At 36.2% G+C, this 22,456-nt stretch overlaps 3 protein-coding genes across 3 annotated transcripts in view; 2 read left to right on the forward strand and 1 right to left on the reverse strand.

The window, feature by feature from the left end:
- The window catches only part of LOC148952454 (uncharacterized), an 89,066-nt gene extending 86,476 nt beyond the window's left edge, over positions 1-2,590 (forward strand). The window contains exon 5 of the mRNA XM_089089887.1: positions 2,320-2,590. Coding sequence (XP_088946013.1) covers positions 2,320-2,505 — 186 coding nt within the window. The 3' untranslated portion in view covers positions 2,506-2,590. The remainder of the gene's footprint in view (positions 1-2,319) is intronic.
- Positions 1-17,087, reverse strand: part of LOC148952450 (coiled-coil domain-containing protein 93-like) — a 253,210-nt gene extending 236,123 nt beyond the window's left edge. The window contains exon 1 of the mRNA XM_089089885.1: positions 16,992-17,087. The gene's annotated coding sequence lies outside the window, so the exon portion shown is untranslated. The remainder of the gene's footprint in view (positions 1-16,991) is intronic.
- A 3,960-nt stretch (positions 17,088-21,047) lies between these two features.
- LOC148952455 (uncharacterized) overlaps positions 21,048-22,456 on the forward strand; it is a 36,248-nt gene continuing 34,839 nt past the window's right edge. The window contains exon 1 of the mRNA XM_089088961.1: positions 21,048-21,097. The gene's annotated coding sequence lies outside the window, so the exon portion shown is untranslated. The remainder of the gene's footprint in view (positions 21,098-22,456) is intronic.

Consider the following 22,456-nt stretch of genomic DNA (forward strand, 5'->3'; position numbering starts at 1 on the left):
TATAACTTCCAACCCTTGCCCTGAGGGCTCTGAGAAGTTGTCATCCTAAAAAACCTAATTTCCAGAACTTTTAACTATGTTGAACAAAATGAATATCTCAAAATTCTGATCAGATGTGTTAGGGGAAATGGTGGGCGTGAGAGGGAGGTTATTTGCCCTCCGATTACTTTCAAGTATCAAAAAGGGCACTAGCCCTTTCAATTTTCAATCGAATGAGCCCTCTTTGAAGTTTTATGACAACGCTTTTTGTAATAATCTCACGTTTACCAGGGGCGTAAAGTACAATCCTTGTGCTATAGGCATTGAAGAGTTTTCGTCTTTGAGGACATGATCTCAAGAACTCTTACCTATGTTGAAAAATAGGGCTATCGCGAAAGTTTGTCTGGATGTACGTTTGGAAATGTTGGTCCTGACTGGGAGTTTAGTTGCCCTCCAATTACTTACGACTATTAAAAAGGCCACTAGCCATTTCAATTTCCAATGGAATGAGCTCTTTCTTAAGTTTCTACAATAACGTTTTCTATAAAAACCTTATATGCCCCCAGGGCATAACTTGAAGTTTTACGACAACGCTTTCGATAAAAACCTCATATGCCCTAGGGCATAACTTACAACGATTGCCCTGAGGGCTCTGGGGGGGGGGGGTGTCATCCTGAAAGACCTAATTTCCAAAACTTTCAACTGCGTTGAACAAAATGGCTATCTAAAAATATGATTGTATGTGTTTGGGGCAAAGGTGGGCGTGATAGGGGGGTTAGTTGCCCTCCAATCACTTTCGCCTATTAAAAAGGGCACTAGCCTTTTGAATTTCCAATCAAATGCGCCTTTTTTCAAGTTTCCACGACAAAAGCTTTCAATAAAAACCTTATATTCCCCCAGGGTATAACTTATAACCCTTGTCCTGAGGACTGAGGTTATCATCCTCAAAGACCTAATTTCCAATACTTTCAACTTTTTTGAACAAAATGGCTGTCTAAAAATGTTAATTAGATATGCTTGGATAAATGGTGGGCGTGGAAGGGGTGTTAGTTACCTTCGAATCACTTTCGACTATTAAAAAGGGCACTAGCCATTTCAATTTCCAATCGAATGAGACCCTTTTGAAGTGTTTACGACAACGCTTTCTATGGAAACCTTATATGCCCCCAGGGCATAACTTATAACCCTTGCCCTGAGGGCTTTGGAGGGGTTATCATCCTCAAAGACCTAATTTTTAGAACTTTCAACTACGTTTAACAAAATGGCTATCTTAAAATTTTGATTGGATGTGTTTGGGGAAATGGTGAGTGTAATAGGGGGGTTTATTGCCCTCCCGTCACTTTCTACAATTAAAAAGGGCACTAGCCCTTTGAATTTCCAATCGAATGAGCCTTTTTTGAAGTTTCTACGACAACGCTTTCTATAAAAACCTTATATGCCCCCAGGGCATAACTTACAACCCTTGCCCTGAGGGCTGTGTAGGACTGTCCTCCTAAAAAACATAATTTTGATTGGATGTGTTTTGGAAATTGTGAACTTGGAAGGGGTGTTAGTTTACTTCCAATTCCTTTCAAATATTAAAAAGGGCACTAGCCCCTCCAATTTCCAATCGAATGAGCCCTTTTCGAAGTTTCTAGGACAACTTTTTTGATACGAAGTGCCCTGTTTTAACTCCTAAAAATAAATAATACTTTGTGCCAACATCGTTGTTTACTTAGGCAGCGCTATTGCGCTGCCTATGATTGTGCTTCAGTAAGGATTAGGATTCATTATTAAAAATTAGCACCAAATAAAAGGGTTACAAAATACGACTACTAAAATATATTTTAGTACAGGGTTATAATTCTCTTTACTCAAGTCCTTGTGAAAGATAGAGAGGAGGAGTAAATCCTTCTGACATTGAGTCTGAAAGACCTCCTCAGGAAAAATGGGAAACCAATAGCCAGGAATACAATCTTTTTCATTTTGACCACACCCTCCTAGGAAAAATGCTCAATAACCTCATCCCATGAAGGCACTTAGCGTGCCTAGGATCAAACTAATAAGCAGACGTTAGAAATCCCGGATATTCTTTCCATCACATGATTGATCCATATAATTCAAAACCAGAGAGGTGTCTTTTTTTATATCGTTGCTTATTTTCAGGGACTTAATCAATTTAGTCTCTGAACATCTCATTTAAACTCTCCAAAGGTCTATTGATTAAAACTCTCCAACTAACTTAAATCTCCCCCCTCTAATAGAAACAGAAATAACGATTTTCTCATACAAAAGTTTTTTGTTAGGGTTAAATTTTAAAATCTAGCTGTATTTTTGTGTCTAACAGACTACTTTTTCTAGGTTACTTTGGTCATCAGCTTAATGACCACAGCCAACTTCCTGATTGTAGCAGTTTGCAAAGTTTATTGTTTTTATCACTATTCTGCAACAACACTATTGACACAAAAACTCCTTTTATTTTTACTGCCTGCTTATGAGTTAATAACCATTGTGTGGTTTACAGTGATTTATTATAAGGAGAAGTGATAGAAAATTAAGAGGAACAAGTTAAAAGTTTCAACTGTAAGCCTACAGTGAACCTGATAAGTGTGTTAAGAAAGGGAAGACTAGAATTTTTGATAATGATATTTGGAACAAGGATTTGTGAAGAATAAATACTTTTGTTTTACTGTGTCTGTTGTAATAACAAGAGGTCGACGTCACAGACTAGGAAATTGACAAGATTAGAAGCTCCAGTTGTCCTGCATACAAAGAAACAATTACCACCATTTTATGCTTCCTAGCAAAACTCTATTTCACCCAATTAATAAAATAGGGTAGGAAAATATTTATTTTTAAATTTTATTTAATTTAAATATCTATTTAAATTTTTCTTATTTTATTATTTTAATAATATTATTTTCATTCTAGAATTAAATTTTATAATCTTATTTTAATCAATTTCATTATTTAAATTTAATCCTAAAATTTTTATTTAATTCTAAATGTTAATTATAAAGTAAAATCTAATTTAGTTTAAATAAAATAGAGCATTAATAAAACCCTATTAATAAAATAGGGTAGTCCACCCTATTTTAATCTCACTCTATTCTGTTATAATACTTCCAGTGCAAGGGATATATGCTGTTTTACTTTTTAATTTAAATCGGTAAGGCTGTACTAGTATTTTTTATTACAGCTATGGTAAAACACCATAGTATGCTATGGTAAAACACCATTATGGTAAAGCTTAGTATGTTTTCTGGAAACAGAGACTTCATAGGCTACTACTGAACAGGATAACCTTATTTTTATCGTTTTCAAAAGAGTGATGGGTCTTTTTTCTTTTTACATATTTTGTTGGAATTTGAGTAGTGTTTTATTGCAGAGGCTCTAGCGGTTAGGTTTACACGGTAACAAAATTCTTGAAGAGCATTTAATCTGGCATTTCATAAAAGGTCATCATTCCTCAAAGTACAATGTTCAAAAAACGCGTTCAACACGTGTTCTAATGACACTATGTATGGCAAAGAAATCTTCAGAAAAGACAAGTTCCAACTCTCAATTAAGAAATATATTATTAATACTAAATATCTTGCAAGATGCAAGACAAACCTTCTTTAGTCATTAGGAGATAAGATTAGCTCTAAATACTACCTATATTTTCAAATTTAGGCTAGACAGGTTGCTCAACTACTTGACAAGATACTGTTTCAACTGGAACGGAACAAACTCAGTTGAAACTATGACATATTTTTGGGGAGCTGGTTTGCTGCTAAGATTTCTTTGAGTTACCATTAATTGCAGTAGATTGCAGAGGAGGAGTAAGGAGGGAGGATGACAGGATTTCAAGATTTTTCAAACATGGATTAAAGTATTAATTAGTGGTTAACCCTTTAGGAGGAGGGAGAGTACAGATCGATATTTCAAAAGACCTCTCTTGGGGATAATATAGGCTCTAGATCCACCCCTCAATGTTTCATTCACATAAACAAACTACTTTCCAAGATAGAAAAAAACTCTCAGCTAGAACTTTACTTTTCAGCTGTTATCATGATTGTTTAGTTGCTATTGTGGTAAATGTAAAATGTATAGTACATGGAAAAATCACATAGGAAAAGATGAAATGTGTCATTAGATTTTCTATTCAATTTTATTTCGGAGTTTAGTAATTGCTGCCAAAACAATCACATCCCAGCCCATCCCCTTGATGGGACCACATATAGACTGATTTAGATGGATGTAGATGTATATGGGATCCTAGACTATATAATAAAAGAAATTGACAATTTTGGCCAATTTTTCAATTTGTATTACAATCCAGCTGTTGATGATAAATAACCATGAAAAATAATATGCAGCCACCAAAAACAGCAAAACTTTGCATATAGCTTTAGGAGAAGGGAGAGTAGATATTGATATTTCCAAAAAACCTTTCTGGGGGATTATATAGACTCTGGATCCACCCCCCAATGTTTCGTTCACATAAACCAACTACTTTCCAAGATAGAAAAAAATGTTTAGTTGTTACTGTGGTAAAGGTAAAGTACATAGAAAAATCAGATAGGAAAAGATGAAATAAGCCATTAAATTTTCTACTCAATTTTATTTCTGAATTTAGTAATTGTTGCCAAAACAACTACATCCCAGCCCACTGCCCCTTGATAGAACCAGATATAGACTGATATAGATGGATATAGATATATATGGGAACCCACACTATATAAAGAAAGAAAAATTGATCATTTTGGCCATTTTTTCAATTTGCATTACAATCCAGCTGTTAATGAGAAATAACCATAAAAAATAATAGCCATTAAATTTTCTACTCAATTTTATTTCTGAATTTAGTAATTGTTGCCAAAACAACTACATCCCAGCCCACTGCCCCTTGATAGAACCAGATATAGACTGATATAGATGGATATAGATATATATGGGAACCCACACTATATAAAGAAAGAAAAATTGATCATTTTGGCCATTTTTTCAATTTGCATTACAATCCAGCTGTTAATGAGAAATAACCATAAAAAATAATAGGCAGCCACTCAAAACAGCAAAACTTTGTATATAGCCTAAGGCTAGCATATACCTGGTTACATTAGGGGTGCAGGGCTTCAATGTTTCATTATTATTTTTCTCAGAGGCACCTCATATGGAAAGGGTGGTTGCATTAACTTTGGAGGGGGGGCATATTCAATTGGATATAAGAAGTTCTGGTGCTCTTTTAAAGAGTCAAAAGTGATAAGAGGGCAGCTAGCCCCCCTCCCTTTATGCCCTCTTTTCCTCAAATGTATCCTGGAGATAGCCATTCTGCTCAAAATAGTAACAAGGTCATATAACTATGCCTCTGGGGATTACCCCCCTCCTTGAAGCCCCAGCGGCTGTAACTTTTGCAAGTAGTTCATTGTTAACATAGAAGGTTTTTGTGGAAGGGATGGTTGCATAAAGTTTGGAGGAGGCTCATTTGATTTGAAAACGAACATTCTAGTTCCCTTGTTAAGAGTCAAGTGATTGGATGGCAACCAGTCCCTTGTCTACCTTTTTTTCCCATATGCTTCCTATTAAAATTTTGACGCAGTCATTTTGTTCAAAATAGTCTGAGAGTCAAATAACTATGCTTCCAGGTTTGACTCCCTCCCCCTCTCAGCCCCCAGGGTAAGGGCTGTAAGTTATGCAGGTTCCTTGTTATCAACATATAAGGTTTTTATAGAAGGGGTGGTCATGTAAACTTTGGAGCGGATTCATTTAATTGGAAATCAGAAGTTCTAGTACCCTTTTTAAGAATCAAAAGTAATCAGAGGACAACCAGCCCCTTCCCATACACACTCTGACAAAACCCTCCAGCTTTGGAGAGGGATGCCAAACACAATAAGACACACTATTTGTGTGCTGATAGTCAGAAGGATGTATCATCAATATCGAAGGAACTGATGGTATTAAGCCAAAAATTTCAGGAGATATTGAAGAGCTACTAGATGGCAACTAGTTCCCTTAGACCTTTTTAAATGCTTCCACCCTCATCACTGACCAAAATTTTGAACAAGTGATTTTGTTTAAAACAGTCCAAAGATCTAGTAACTATACCTCTAGGGATATAATGCCAAGACTCCAGGACTGTAAATCATACATTTTGCCTTTTTTTACATGCAGGATTTATTATTAAGAAAAGAGGATTTTTGTATTATAAGCATGATCAAAAAGGCTTGTAGCATTATGTGATGCCTCACTCTCATGCTTGTGCATCAGCTTGCTATTATGTGCTTATGCTTATTTGCTTTGATTCGCTTAGATAGATAGATAGATAGATAGATATTTATTTCGAAAAATTACTATCACAAGCCCTGGAGGGCCGAATTCGAATTTCAAAGTCCATAAAAAAACAAACAAGCAAGAAATCATAACAAAAGCACAACAACTAAAAAATTGGCAACCAATGCAAAAAAATAAAAATAAAATAAATAATTAAATATCGGAATGCTATATGATTCCTTTGTCACTTATATTAAAAACTGCAAAATGGCAACTAGTTAAAAAGATAAAAACTGATAAAACTGAAAAAATAAAAAATATATACATTAACAAATGTTTAAAAAAGAACATAAAAAGGGGATAGGGAACAAAAAAAAAGAGTATAAAGAAAAACGAGCTGTTCCTTTTATTATATAAGAAGACAAAATTTATGTACAAATTAACCATATCTATTATATCAGTAAAAAAAGGGATAAAAGATTTCTTATACCGCCAGGTAGTACAAAGAATGGGAGATAAGGCGGGGATAGGCTGGGACACAGTTCGTGGAGGACGATTTCTATCAGGTACATGGTATTCAGGGAAAAGGTTCGCAGTACGAGGGGGTTCAAAAGTGCCAACTTACCAAAACGGAGGCACAAATTATTTCTTCGTCTCTCGAGGGTCTCTAGGTTTGAAATATTTAACAAATGCAAATATGGTATCTTGCCCTCTTTAAAAATAATTCTTGGAGCTCTCTTTTGGGCATTTTCAATTTTTTGTGTTGTGGCCAGGGTGCCACACAGGACAAGCATACTCTAATATGGGACGCACAAAAGAAATGTATACTTGTAGTAAATGTGATTGGGGGCAATTGAATTTATTTAAAAGTTTAAGGAGGGAAAGCGAGGAGTTTGCATGTCGTAGGATATTATTTATATGGGCATCCCATTTCAAATTGGAAGAAATTGTAACACCAAGGAGTTTAAGAGATGTGACAGAGGTTCCAGGAGGAATAAAAGCAAGAAAAAGGGGAGGGGATTTAAGGAAACTTACTGAGACTATTGCGGATTTAGAAGGGTTAACAGTCATGTCAAGGGAAGAGGCCTCAAAGGCAATATCTTGGAGTATGCCCATTGGGTTGCTAAAGATGTTTTTATGACATATCTCTAAAACTGTCAAGTCATTGACAAATTTCCACCTATTGTCATAAAGGGTTGAAAGGCTGTTAATCATAAGAGAAAAAAGGAGAGGGCCTAGAATAGTACCTTGAGGAATGCCATTAAATATGGGGAGATGATCTGAGAAACAATTTAGATATTTAACTGCTTGAGATCTATTAGAGAGAAAAGAGGCAACGAGCTTAACAAGGAAAGTTTCAATGTGGAATTCATTTATAAGTTTATCTATGAGTAAATTGTGGTTAATCAAATCGAAAGCTTTCTGAAGATCAATAGAAATCAGATTAAGCCAAGTGTTAGGTTTTTCAAGTAATTTACCCATGGTATCAACAAGATGGATCAGGTAATGAGAGGTTGACGTGGATCTGAGATTACCAAACTGTCTAAGATCAATGAGGCGGAGGACTTTCATCTTAAGCCAGTCTGCGAGAAAACTTCCATACAATTTTGAAAAAATTGAGGTGAGGGTAATAGGAAGAATGCCATCAAAGCCAGGCTTCCCATTTTTCTTTTTGATTGGGGTAATAAAGCCTTGTTTCCAATATTGAGGGAACTGTCCAGATTCGGTAATTTCATTAAACAGGATGGATAGGGGTTTTGAGAGGTAATCACTGAAAGCTTTAATCAGAGGAACAGGAATATCTAAAGGGCAAATGCTTGATCGTTTTAGTTTTTCAATTTTTTTAAACATCAAGTGGAGAAATATGTGGGAGTGAAAAAGGATCAGGAATATCTGAAAGTGCATAAAATAGTGATGGCGGACTCTAGACAATAGCAGTCAGTAACTCGATGAGTTCATAAGCTGTGGTTTTTGGAGGTTCATTTATATTAAAATTTAGATGTTTCTTGACTCTTGCCAGTAAGTTTTTTAATTTCAGAGTACCAGTTCTTTGGTTTATCATGGCACAAGTATTTAATTTTGTTTTTATAATAGGCTCGGGCAGCTTTTCTAATTTGACTTTTTAATTCCTTTCATAACTTTTTTGCTTCAGCTAAATTACCCCTGTTAAATAAGCTTATTTTTATGCGGAATAACATTTTTATGTGATTATTTATGTAAGGTTTATCAGTGGAGCATTTTCTGATTTTTTTTTCTGGGAAGCATAATGAGTTGGAATCAATTAGTTTTTTGTGAAAAATCTACATTTTATCATCAAGGTTATTAGAATTATAAAGGTCTGACCAACTTTCACTGGTCAGTCATGATCCAAGAGAAAAAAGGCCTATGTCAATAAGGGGACGGCAAACCCTTATGAAGGTACTAAAGAAACGTTTAATGGCTTAAAAGGGAGAAAAAAGAAGACACCTGTGGTAACTGTCTCCCAGTGATGGCAATGCTAGCAGGGAGTTGTAATACTTACTCTTGTTTGAACAAATAACATCGATAGAGTTGTCACCTTTTGTAGTAGATATTTTAGCCAGTTGTTTAATATTAAGAGAGGTGCAGATAGAGTCTATCCTCAGGTCATTCGCATCGCCAAGTAAGCAAATACCAGTATTTGGATACTTTGATAACACAAAGTCAGCACTTATAAGAAATTGTTGGATAAATTTGCGTTTCTGATCAATACTTTGGTTAGGGGAATGATAAAAGACAGCGGTTACAATTAAATTGAAAGGGCGGGAAGTACTTTCGGTCTAAGGCTCAGCCATAGAATTTCATCATAATCTGATAAGTTGGGGGTGGGGATGAGTTTAGGTTGGAGGTTATCTTGGACAAAAAATAATATACCACCCCCTTTTTTCCCGAGAGGGTGATCGGGAGGGCGAAGTTTTATAAACTGAGTATAATCGCTGATTTTTAGGAAATCTGGGTTCTGGGACTGAACCTCTGTCACAGCAATAATATTAATTTTATGAATTTCAGAGATACCCTCGAGTTCGGTAATTTTGTCAAAATTCAGGCTCTCAGCATTGGTAAGTAGGAAAGTTGGAAATTTAAACCAATTTTGGGCATTGGGATTTTTTTTCAATTCGGGAGGGAGTTATTTGGGGTTGAAGTTTATGAGAAGGATGCTGTGGGTAAGGGTGTGGTTTTGAGGCATTATTAAAAGGCGGGACTGGACCAGGCTTGAGAGAAAAGGAGGATAGCGGACAAAAAAGCACAGCGCTTATGCTTGCTTTGCTTATAGTGTTCATTATTGTAGGTGCCTGGGTTTTGAATAAAGATTTATCTACCAAAAATTACATGGTGTCAGTAGTGGAATGGTTTCAAGAGGGCAATTATCAGTGAATACTATTCACTGGCTTGCCCTTCATAGATGTAATGGTGGAAATATTGGCAGCCTAAACTAGCAAACAAAAGAGAACTGACCACTCTCTTAGAAATGCTGAATTACTTAGCCAGATACATCCCCAATTTATCAACAAAGTGTAAGGATCTTTGTGACACCTGCAAAGACAAAGACTTTGTTTGAGAAACAAAACTTGATGTTGCCTTGATGGAAACAAAGGGCTCCATGGTTTTGCACCTTCGTTTCTTTGATTGCTGAAGTACCTCAATCTACCTAATAGTTGATGCGTTGTCATGTGGCCTAGGAGTATACATCTCAACAAATGGAAAGGTAATTGCGTACGCTTCACGAGCCCTTACGCCTAACAAGCAGATACAGCTAGAAAAAGAGCTTTACGCCATCATATTTGGTTGCCAATATTTCTGCCACTACATCTAAGGAAGGCAAGTCACTGTATACACTGATCAATGTCCTCTCAAAACCCTCCTACAACAGCCTTTACACAAGGCCCAAATAAGACTACAAAGGATGATGCTCCAGATTCAGCCATACAACTTGAGTTTCACTTACCAACCTGGCACTGAAATACCAGTTACCAATGCATTATCAAGGCTCCACCTATCAGGTGTTGACAAGGCTACACAGAGAGAACTCAAAGCATAAGTTCACCAAGTCGTTAAGTTACTTCCAGTGAACAATTCAAACCTGCCAAAAATCCACAACCAGAATAAAGAGGATCCCCAGTTAGTTGCACTCAGACATATTATAGAAACTGGCTGGCTGTCTTGCTACAAGCTATGTCCTAGTCATGTACTGCTATTTTGGGGAGTCCAACATGAGTTGTCATTAACAGCAAAATCACCTTCAAGGGAGATAGGGTATAGGGTAGTGATACCAAAGGAAGTGGTAACAAAACAGAGAGCCAAGAAGCTCATCTACTGGCCTCAACTAAACGCAGACACAGAAAATCAAATTGTCAGCTGCTACACATGCCAAAAACATAGCAGGAGTCTACAAAAAAAGCCACTAATCTGCTTACCAGTATCAGTTCTCCCATGGAAACAAGTTTTCTGTGACATACTCAACTGGCATGGAGCCAGCTACCTCTTAGTGGTGGACCACCATAGCTGTTTTTTTAAACTAATCTGTTGCATGATTTAACGTCAGCAGAAGTCATTTTGAAACTGAAGTTACATTTTGCCTGTCACAGCATACCCTGGGTCATGATGTCCAATAATGGTAGCCAATACGCATGCCAAGAATTCAAGAGGTTTGAAAGAAACTGTGGATTTGAGACCAATATATACCCCTAGTCAAATGGATTAGTGGAAAAGACTATCCAGACTTGCAAGAGCATTATGACCAAGGCAAGTGAAATTGGATTGGACCCACATTTTGGAATTCTAGAATACTGTAACACCCCAGTTGACAGTTTAGCTGCCCCCTCACAAATGGTCATGAGCTACCAGCTCTGCTCAAAAATGGCATGCACAGTAAAGTACTTGGAAAAGAGTGATACAGACTTCTCAATTTTTGGCAAGCAGAGAGATTGCTCAACACAGGCAGAAGTCTTATCATGGCCACCATGCTATAGAACATATGAAACTCAAAGGAGGCAACCAGGTTTTCTTCAGGAAACAGCAAGAAGCACTCTGGAAAAGCAGGGGAAAGAATAAAAGAGGCAGATGAACCTAGATCATACTACCTGTCATCTAAAGATATTTGATCCTTTATTGGAACTGAAGACACTTAATCAAAGCAGCCTCTTGTTCAATGCCTGATAAGTCTGCCATGGACTAGGCCCCCAGGGCTGTATCAAAGTCATTAGACCCAAGTTGGGTTACTGATTACCCTGACACTACTGCAAGCGTGAATCCACACAGATCATTGCAAAGATTCCCAACAACTGCCAGCAAGTTCAGTACGGTCGTAGCAGAGCCCCAACTGCCAGCAGGGGAAACCATCTAGCATAATTCCAGAACAAGCCACAGTTGCTCAGGCTTTGAGTTCTGGCAGAGTGGTGAAGCCACCAGAGAGACTAAACCTATAAAGAATAATCAAGTGACAATGTGACACTTGTGTGTAGTGTTGTTCTGCCAAAACCCATTGGCAGCTGATGAGAGTGAGCCTAGCACCTCCAGGTGTAGTGTTCTTTAGTGTCCTGTAATGACTGATAAATTACTAAGCCAGCCTAGTCATTGGTAGATAGCGGAGAGAGCCTAGCACCTCCAAACCTAGAGGGAAAAGGTGCTCATCCTTTTAGAATAGCTGAAGGAGGAGGAAGCATTATGTGATGCCTTGCTCTCATGCTTGTGAGCCAGCTTGTTATTATGAGCTTATGCTTATGCATTCCTGAAAAAGGCTTATGCCTCTCACTCAGACTATCAACTGTTGGCTTTTTCTTCAATTAACCATGGATTGATGGCAATTTGATTTTAATTTTTGAATCAAAATCAAGTTGTCATCAATTCATGGTTAATTGGAGAAAAGCTAAGACAGTTGATAGTCTGAGCATGAGGCATAAGCCTTTTTCAGGAATGTATAAAAATGATCTTATTTTCCCTAGTTGATAGATAGTCATTCATCCATCTATCCATCTTGGGTCAAAACTAAGGCATGACAGACAATGTTGACTGGACTTGTATCCAAAAGGGGGAACTGAATTTGCATGCTATTATGTACTAGGGCTTATTTGCCTCAATGTGCTTATACTTGGTTTGCTTTGCTTATAGTGTTCTTTATTGTAGGTGCCTGGCTTTGGAATAAAGATTTATCTACCAAACATTGCAAGGCTTAAGGTATTATGGTGAAAGTTGAAGGAATATTCAGGGGGATGTTAAACTAAATTTGAAGATGCTATTTGCATCCTGTTCATCAAAAATGCGTATCTGCAATACCACAAGGACAGCTCAGGGGATAAAGTTAAACTTTCAGGGCATGTTGAGGAAGATTTAAAAAATATTGGAATAGCCACCTTGTTCAAATAGTCAAAAAGTCAAATAACTATACCTATTCAGATAATATAACACCGACAACACCAAGGGCAAGTGTTATAAGTTATGTAAGTTGCCTATTGTTTATATACCAGGGTGGTTATTGGTAAAAGGGGGCAGTTTGATCCTGAGTCTCCAAAAGGCTAAGAATATTAAGGTAAAACTTTTAGAGAATGTTGAGGGAAATGTCAAACAAAAGCAAAGCATACTACTATATGTAGTATGGTTGTCAAAAAAAATAAACAGCAATATCTAAGGAATGGCTAAAGGCATTAAGCTGAAACTTTAAAGACATGTTCACAGGAATGTTGAAAAAAGGGTGATTCTAGATAAGTTACTTTTTGTTCTCTTGAAGAGGGGTTAGGTAGGAAAATGAAACTTTCAGGGATGGATCTACAGACTAAAGTATGTTCTGGGAAGGTATTTTGAAGTACCTCCCTCCCTTCTGCTCTCTCTAGAGGGTACTGGCCTTTGTTATTCTTTAGAAAATTTTATGTTATAAAAGTGAAGCCTAGCAAAAATAGATCTTCTGCTTAAATGAAATACATGAAAAGAATTTTCAGCTTCACTTCTTTGCTCAATCCAATTTATGAAGTTTCAAAAATCAGTAAATACATCTCCTAAATTAAAAGAAAACATTGGTATGGCTTAAAACTCTACTCAAAGAACAGGACTTACATTTTCAAAACTAAAAACCCAAGAAAAAGAAACTCAAATTGAAGATATGTTTTTTTGTCAAAATTCCAATAGGTATACAGCATGTCAAGTAGGCAAAAATCTAAGACTTAAAAATCAGAAGAGGGTTAATATAGTAGCTTGAAAATACCTTCCCAGAGTATGTATTTGGCCCTGAATTCTTTACTTAGGGTAAAGGCACTGATGATTTTACAGTGCAATTTTGGCACCACTGTTGAAATTTCCCTTCAAAACAGGATAACTCTGCTTAGTAGTGACATGGAAAACCATCTCTTGAAGCCTTTGTTATATTTTGACAATGCAAAATGTTAATACTATATCTGATACACCCATATAAGAAAAGAATATTCAATTCAATCAGATTCCTGTTTTCAACATAAAATGAGCTCCTGGCAATTTTTTAGCTATGTAATGTTCAAACTGTCATTACTTGGTTATTTTTTGGCAGAAGAAGTTGGGATCAGTACCAATGCATCAAGATACATCTGATCTTCTCTAAAATGCAGCCATATTGAATTTTTCTTGATAAAATCAAGTTAAATGGCAGCTAATATGGTAAAATTCTACTTTAGCTACTTTTGGCTATCTTGGAATGGGGTAAGGTTAGGAAAATGAAACTTTCAGGGATGGGTCTACAGGCTAAAGTATGTCCCAGGAAGGCATTTTGAAGTACCTATCTACACTCCTCTCTAGAGGGTCCTGAAATTTACCTACATGACAGGTCTATACCCATTGAAATTTTGACAAAACAACATTTTACCTTAATTTTCAGTTATCAGTTTCTTTTTCTCTGCCTTTAGCTCTGAAAATGCAATTTCAGTTATTTGAGCAGAATTTTTTAGCCATATCAATGTTTATTCCCAAAATATAGGAAATGTATTTGTATATCTTTAAAACCTTATAAATTAGGAGTGAGCAAAGTTGTGAAGCTGAAAACAATTTTTTATACTTCATTTAAGCAGAAGATCTATTTTGCAAGGTTTCACTTCTATAATTCACAGATTTTTAAAGGTCATCAAAGGTCAGGACCCTCTAGAAGGAGAAGGAGTGGAGTTGGGTACTTCAAAATACCTTCCCAGGACATACTTTAGCCTGCAGACCCATCCCTGAAAGTTTCATTTTCCTAATTTTCAAGATTTTTAACATGTTAAAAATTCTAAGCAAGCTACATTCTGCTATATTGGAAAACAACTAGTTTAGGAAAAGTAGGGTAAAGGTACTGATGATTTGACAGTTTTTGTAAAAAAAAAAAAACACTTTTTTCTGCTCCAGAAGGCTTAATTTAAAGACTTTTGGTCTGAAAAGGGTTTCAGTATTTAGAAAAAATATCTGCAAATCTAATTGATTAGAAGTTTGAAGTATTATCAGAAAAGGGTAAAAAAAAACTCTGATTTTCTTAAATTAGAGCATTTTCACCTACAAATTTGACAGAACAAAAAGTTACCTGTTTTTGATGTAAGTTGAAACTCAATTTGACACATGTCAAATTACTTAGAAAATAATTGTGGGTGGATCCTGGTGGATTTGACATGCCTATTCTTTTTACTTTATTTCTTTGTTTCTCTTCAACTTTTTTAAATGTGTAAATAAATTAAACTCTATTCAGATAGTAGAAGCAAAAAACTCAAAAAAATTGCATCAAGTTTAGGAACGAAATTGGATAATCATATGGAGTGTAATTGTGTCACCTAGGTCTCTGTAATATAATAGTGTGATATAGGTCTCTTTATAAATGCTATCTGGAATGACCCACTTTCTCTAAGCTTTAATGGTTCAGCAAAGATTTCTTTGTTATTCACAGTTAAAGTATTGTCAACATTTGGCCATTTCAAAGCTAATCTACCAGTTTAATCCACTTAACAAAATTTGGTTTGGCTATCCTTTGTCTGCAAAGTCTAGGTTTCTTGAAATATGCATATCCTTCTTAAGATTATTAGAAGTTTGTGACACCAAGGAGTTTAACATGTTTCATAAGCATTTTGGGTGGGATAGGAATTCCATACTAATTAGGGAGGGGTTCAGAGAGAATATTTTGTATTTTACAGCTTGGGATCTATTTGAAAAAAAACATGTATAAAATCTACTAAGAGAGGGTGTACTCTAAATTTATTCAGTGACAAATGAATTAGGATGTTGTGATCAATCCTTGAATTTTGACACCAACTGTTTCTCATCTGTTTTACATATTCAGTGAAGTTTCAACAGAGTCACCTATATTTCAACATGGCCTGCTGAAAATTTTGACAAGGTTACTACAAGATACAAAAGAAATCAAAAGAAATGAATCTCATAATAGAAGCCAATATCTACATTTGAATTTGGCTGAAATAACATTTTTAGTTGGTCTGTTCTTCCACTATATCAGACAAGAATTTTTGACACTTTGAACATAGTTTTGTCAATATAATATTAGTGGTAAAATTCTACTTTAGCTTCTTTTGGCTATCTTGAAAAAGGGGTTAGGTTAAAAAAATGAAACTTTCACAGATTGGTCTACAGTATATTGGTACAGTATGGGTAAAGTTCTACCAAATCATATTATTGACTTATGTATAAAGTGAATATACCACTCAATGCCTTTTTTTATGCTGATTACAAATATAGTAATCATTTATATTGGAAATGAATTCCAGCCACCCCCCCCTATACAAGCCAAGTCAGGTTATGTGTTTCTACAACCTTCCCCGGAATCGTAACATATAGGGGGAGGGGACGGAAATTAATGTCCGATATAAATTATTATTACATTCTTAATAAGCATAAAAAAAAGGCATCGAATAGTGTATTCTCTTTATTCCTAACTCAATAATATGATTTGGTAGAACTTTACCAAAGTATGTCCTGGGAAGGTATTTTGAAGTACCTACCTCCACTCCTTCTCCCTCTAGAGGGTCCTAAAATTTTTGGTAAATATCTACCAAATCATATTACTGAGTTAGGACTAAAGTGAATACACCATTCAATGCCTTTTTTTTATGCTGATTACAAATATAATAAGCATTTCTATTGGAAATGAATTTCAGCCCCCCCCCCCTATATATGCCAATTCAGGCTTAGGTTAGGTTGGGTTAGGTATATATAGGGGGGGGGGCTGAAATTCATTTCTGATAGAAATGCTTATTATATTCGTAATCAGCATAAAAAAAAGGCATTGAATGGTGTACCTCACTTTATTTCTAACTCAATAATATGATTTGGTAGATATTTACCAAATTTTCCAGGTCTATACCTACTGAAATTTTGACAAAAAAACATTTTACCTTAATTTTCAGTTATCACTTTCTTTTTCACTGACTTTAATTCTGAAAATGCAATTCCTGTTATTTGAGTAGAATTTAAAGCCAAATAAATATTTTTTTTTCTTCAAAATTTATGAAATGTATTTGCATATCTTTGAAACCTTATAAATTGGGATTGAGCAAAGTTGTGAAGCTGAAAACTGTTTTGTTGTACTTCATTTAGGCAGAACAAGGTTTCACTTTTACAAAACACAGATTTTTAGAGGTCATCAAAGGTCAGGACCCACTAGAGAGAGAAGGAGTGGATGTAGTTACTTAAAAATACCTTCCCAAGACATAGGCTACTTTAGCTTGAGACTCATCCCTGAAAGTTTCAATTTCCTGACCTAACCCCTTTGCAAGATAGCCCAAAGTAGCTGAAGTAGAATTTTACCATAAGAACCTAATTTAACATACCTCAGATTTAATTTTACTGCCAAAAATTGTGTCCTTGCTAACTTTCCATAGGCTACTTAAAATAAAAAAAATATCATGTAGAATGTTCAAAATTTTTTGCTCTTATTTTTAGGGCTGCTCGACCAGCACTGCCGTAATTTCTTCCAGACCTATTGTACAGGTGTTCATAAACCTGTGAAACTTGTTAAAACCCTGTCACCCCTTTTAGAACGCGTTCCGACTTCATAACACAGTTTACTTTTAGTCCAGTCTTCATTGACAGGTTCCAGGGTGTAAAATGAAAACCATTCATTTTATAATAGATCCATCAACATGGGCGTTCATAAGTTGAATTTTAGGGGGGCTGGGGCGGGCTTACCTGGTCAAATCGGCATTTCCAATACTGTATAACAGAAATCTAAAAAAAAAATAAATTATAAGGCAGCATCATTCAGCCAGGGGGGCTTGAGCCCCTGTCTGCCCCTTCCCCCCCTCAAATGGATGCCCGTGTCCGTCAAAATACTATAGGTCTTCATTGTTTCAAAATTTGACAACAGAATCTGTTAATGAAAGATGAGCTTTTGGTACAGCTGTAGCAATTAAAATATCCATTTTGCTTGATCTTACGAAGGAAGTGATGAAAGTAATACCGAAGTAACAACCCTCCCTGCCCATCTACCGTAGCAAGAACAGAGTCACTTGAAAGTAGGTGATATTATCGTTTGAACTTTGTGACTCACAGTTCTGCTGATTCCAAATATGTAATATTTTTTTAGTATAGTGTTACCCATTAGTGAACCTGAGAAAAATTGTCAAATTTTCAAAAAAGTTCAAAAAACCCCCATAAAAGTCAAAGAATTTTAATGGAATTCATGTCATCAGATTCAGCGTATCAGAGAACCCCACTATAGAGGTTCCAAGCTCTTATCTATAAAATGAAATTTTATAGTGTTTGCCAGAAAAAGCATCACGGATTCGTGTTTATTTGTTGTTTTTGCTTTTTCCAGGGGTAATCATATCGAACCAATGGTATTAGAATTTCACAAGAGGGCTCGTTCAAACGAAAATTAAAAGATCTAGTGTCCTTTATAAGTGACCAAAAAATTGGAGGACAACTAGCCCCCGTCCCATACCCTTTTTTCCTGAAAGTCGTCCGATCAAAATTATCAGATAGCCATTTTGTTCAGTATTGTTTAAAGGTACAATATATATGTCTTTAGAGATGATATGACCCCTCAGAACCCCCAGAGGAAGGGCCGCAAGTTATAAAATTTGCCCATTGTTTACATATAGTATTTTTTAAAGGGAAGTATACCGACGTTTTCCAAGGGAGGAAGGAGATCTTTTGGGGATGGATTTTCTGTGGGGAGAATTTTCCATTGGGATGGAAGTTTCTGGGCGTAAACTTTTCAGGGAAAATTTTACATGGGGAGAATTTACTAGAATTTGTATACAGAATGTTTTTTATTTGTCTTTTTTCTCGTTGTTGATACCATTGTACATGTAGAGACACTCTGAAGAAAGTCTCAGGAGGAAGTTTTCAGCGGAGTTGGAATTCGCTTGGGATCTTGTTTTTTTGGAGGGGGGGGGGGAGAATTTTCCATGGGGGAATTATCACCAGGAGAAATTCTCCATGGAAAATTTCTGGGGGATAAACTTTCCAGGGGGGGGGGCATTTTCCAAGCAGGGATATTCCCAAATGATCTTAAAAATGATCAGAAACTGAATGAATACAAGTCTCTTCAAATAAAAGTATGGTGAGGAGTACTTTTCAGGCAGAATCGTAAGCAAAAAATTTTCTGGGAAGGATTCGCAGCAGGGATGGAATTGTCCAGGGGTACTTTCCCGGCGGAAGAATTTTACATGGGATGAACTTTATATAGAGGAATTTTTCGGGGGAAAATTTTCCATAGAGGGGTGGATTTCCTGGGATTATTTGAAAAACGGTCAGAAATTAATACAAAAACTAGTGTTTTCTATCGAAAGTAAGGAGTGACATTAAAACTTACAGAAATCATTCCGTATACGACGGGGGCTACTCCCTCCTCAATTTTCCCCTCTCTACGTCAATGTTCGACCTTTTGTCTAATTTTTTTAAGAACGATTATTGAACACACAAGGGCTGTGCCACCCTTAGAGTAAGCCCCCTCCTTCACCCTCAGTCGAGAAGGGTGGAGTCGCCCCCCTCCACAAACGTAGTCTTTTCCCTTGATGCATCCAACTGAAATTTTGAGATAAAAATTTTATTAAAAATAGTCCAAAGAGCATATGATAATGCCCTCAGCGTTTCCACAAACCCTAAGAACTTTGGGACAAGGGTTGTAAGTTATGTCTCAGACGCTTATAAGATTATATGGAATGGGTAGTCGTATAAGCTTCAGATGGGGCTCATTTGATTGAAGTTTAGTGCCCTTTATAAGAGTCAAAAGTGATTAGAGGGCATCCCCCCCCCGTGCCTATCAGCTCCGAAAACCAGCATCTAATCAGAACTTGTAGAAATCTATTTTGTTCAGCATTTTTCAAAGGTCTAGTAATTATGCCTTTGGGGATGTCACTCCCCTGATTGAAGGGCAACCTAGCTTACCTAGCGCTCCGCAACGTCGCTTGACTCCTGGATTGTACCTTATGACATGCGCAAGAAATACTTTAATTGGCAAAAAGCTACCAAAAGTAGTGAAAATGCTGACCCACATGCCGACCATACCTGTCAAGCGGAACTCTCGTAGGAAGATGAGCGTTAGGCTCTGACAATTAGTTTTTTTTTTTTTTTTTTTTTTTTTTTTTTTTTTTTTTACTGTTTACATGTTTTTATGACTTTTTTGCTTTCGCAATAGTTAATTTTTTATGGATGAACTAAATGAATCTTTTTCGTTTTCATTACATTCGATGTTAACTGACCACTTTGAAAGACGTTTACAAGTCGTAAAAAGACTACTTTAGTACTTTCTGAGATTTCAATAGGACATATTATAGACAAAATATGGACATATTTTGCTGAAAAGGACACATTTTTGGATGCTCAAGGGACGTATTCACTGATCGAAAAGTTGGCAACCCTGGCAATAGCAGGCAGTGCAAAAGTTAAACTATGACTATGGAAGATATAGGAATCTTGGAACAGTGGGATTACAAATTGGCTTGTCCAGTAGCAATGATGAAGCATTAAGAACAGAAAAATTTGGAACTTTGACAAAATATAATGAGTCAGAATATCAAAAGAGAGCAGATAAGTTTGCTGTGGCTAATGAATCAGACCTAAAGAGAGCTAAGGTAGAAGAAAGCAAATCTGACTTAGAAGAGGAAAAAGAAAAGAAGAGCACTAAGATTTGGGCTCACCTTTGCTCCAGGAGAAAAATTTGGAACTGAGTCAGAATTTCAAAAGCTTCAAAAGAGAGCAGAGAAGTTTGGCCTGGCTAGTGAATCAGACCTAAAGAGAGCAAAGGCAGAAGAAAGCAAATCTGAAATAGAAGAGGAAAAGAAAAGAAGAGCACTAAGATTTGGCCTCACCTGTGCTCCAGAAGAAAAATTTGGAACTTTTACAAAAGATAATGAGTCAGGAATTCAAAAGAGAGCAGAGAAGTTTGGTATGGCTAGTGAATCAGACCTAAAGAGAGCAAAGGTAGAGGAAAGGAAATCTGACATAGAAGAGAAAAAGAAAAGAGCACTAAGATTTGGGCTCACCTTTGCTCCAGAAGAAAAATTTGGAACTGAGTCAGAATGTCAAAAGCTTCAAAGGAGAGCAGAGAAGTTTGGTCTGGCTAGTGAATCAGACCTAAAGAGAGCAAAGATAGAAAAAAGTAAATTTGACATAGAAGAGAAAAAGAAAAGAAGAGCCCTAAGATTTGGCCTCACCTGTGCTCCAGAAGACTCAGAGAAGAAACAGCAGTGTACAGAGTTTTTTGGTTCCAGTCATGGGCGCCCATAAGCTGAATTCCAGGGGGGGGGGCAAACTGCGTCTAATTGCTACTTTTAATGCTATATAATAGAAATCTCAGAACAAAAATATAAAAATAAGGCCGCATCATTCAGCCAGGGGGGGGGGCCAGAGCCCCCCCCAAATGGGCGCCCATGGTTCCAGTCAAAGTATAAGTGATTCTGACCTCTGCTGGCATTGTTTACCAGAACTGGTAATTCATGTTTTTTTTATTATTTTACTAGTTGACCATGATTTCCCTATGCTGTGGTCTATTTCAGCCTACATAGAATAGGCTAAGGTAAATTTTTACCAAATCATATTATTGAGCTCCAAATAAAGGGAATATACCACTCAATGCCTTTTTTATGCTATTTATGAATATAATAATCATTCTTGTCAGAAACTAATTTTAGTCCCCACTCCTATTTATACAATTCAGGGTATATATTTGCACATTAGGGGGGTGGGGGAAAGGGTCAATATATACCAAATCATATTATTGAGTTTCAAATAAAGTGAATACACCATTCAATGCCTTTTTTTATGCTGATTACAAATATAATAAGCATTTCTATTGGAAATGAATTTCAGCCCCCCCCCCGCCTATATAGGCTATACCTAACCTAACCCTGAATTGCCATAGATAGGGGGGTGCTGAAATTCCCCCCCCCCAATAGCATTTACAATAGAAATGCTTATTATATTTGTAATCAGCATAAAAAAAGGCATCAAATGGTGTATTCACTTTAGTCCTAACTCAATAATATGATTTGGTATATATTGACCGGGGAAAGTTTAAACTTACCTCTTATTTACATCAGAAATAAAATTTACTCCCACCCCCCTAATGTGCAAATATATACCCTGAATTGTATAGATAGGGGTGGGGTAAAATTCATTTCTCACCAAAATGATTATTATATTTGTAAAGAGCATTAAAAAAAGGCATCAAGTGATATATTTACTTTATTTGTAACTCAATAATATGATTTGGTTAAAAATTTACCTAGGCTAATATGAGAAGATTATAGATCAGCCTAAGGTAAAGAAATCCTAGCCTACCTTTTTACCAGTAGGCTATCCTAAAACCATTGATTAACCAGTAAATTTTTCGTTAATCATAATATTGGCCTGCATCTAAAGTAAACATACTATTCGATGCCTTTTTTATGCTTTTTCTAGATATAATAATCAATTTTGTTGCAAATGAACGTTACCCCCACCCTTATTAATACCAGATCATGGTACATATTTGCAAATTAGGGGGGGGGGAGAGTTTAAACTTACCTCTCATCTGCATAAGAAATAAAATTTACCCCAACCCCCCTAATGTGCAAATATATACCCTGAATTGGTATGTACAGGGGTGGGGGTAAAATTCATTTCCAACAAAAATGATTATTATATTTGGAGAGCATAAAACAGGGCATCAACTGGTATCTTTACTTTATTTGTAAGTCAATAATATGAATAAGAAAAAAATTACCAATCAACCAACAGCTGAAACCTCAAAAAAAGGAGATTGATTATAGCCTAGAAAATAGAGATGTACAGGCCCAACCATTTAGGA

This window comes from Artemia sp. Qi Xiang Cuo, chromosome 5 (genome assembly GCF_049724085.1).
Source record: "Artemia sp. Qi Xiang Cuo chromosome 5, ASM4972408v1, whole genome shotgun sequence".
In the NCBI taxonomy this organism is placed as follows: Eukaryota; Metazoa; Arthropoda; class Branchiopoda; order Anostraca; family Artemiidae; genus Artemia; species Artemia sp. Qi Xiang Cuo.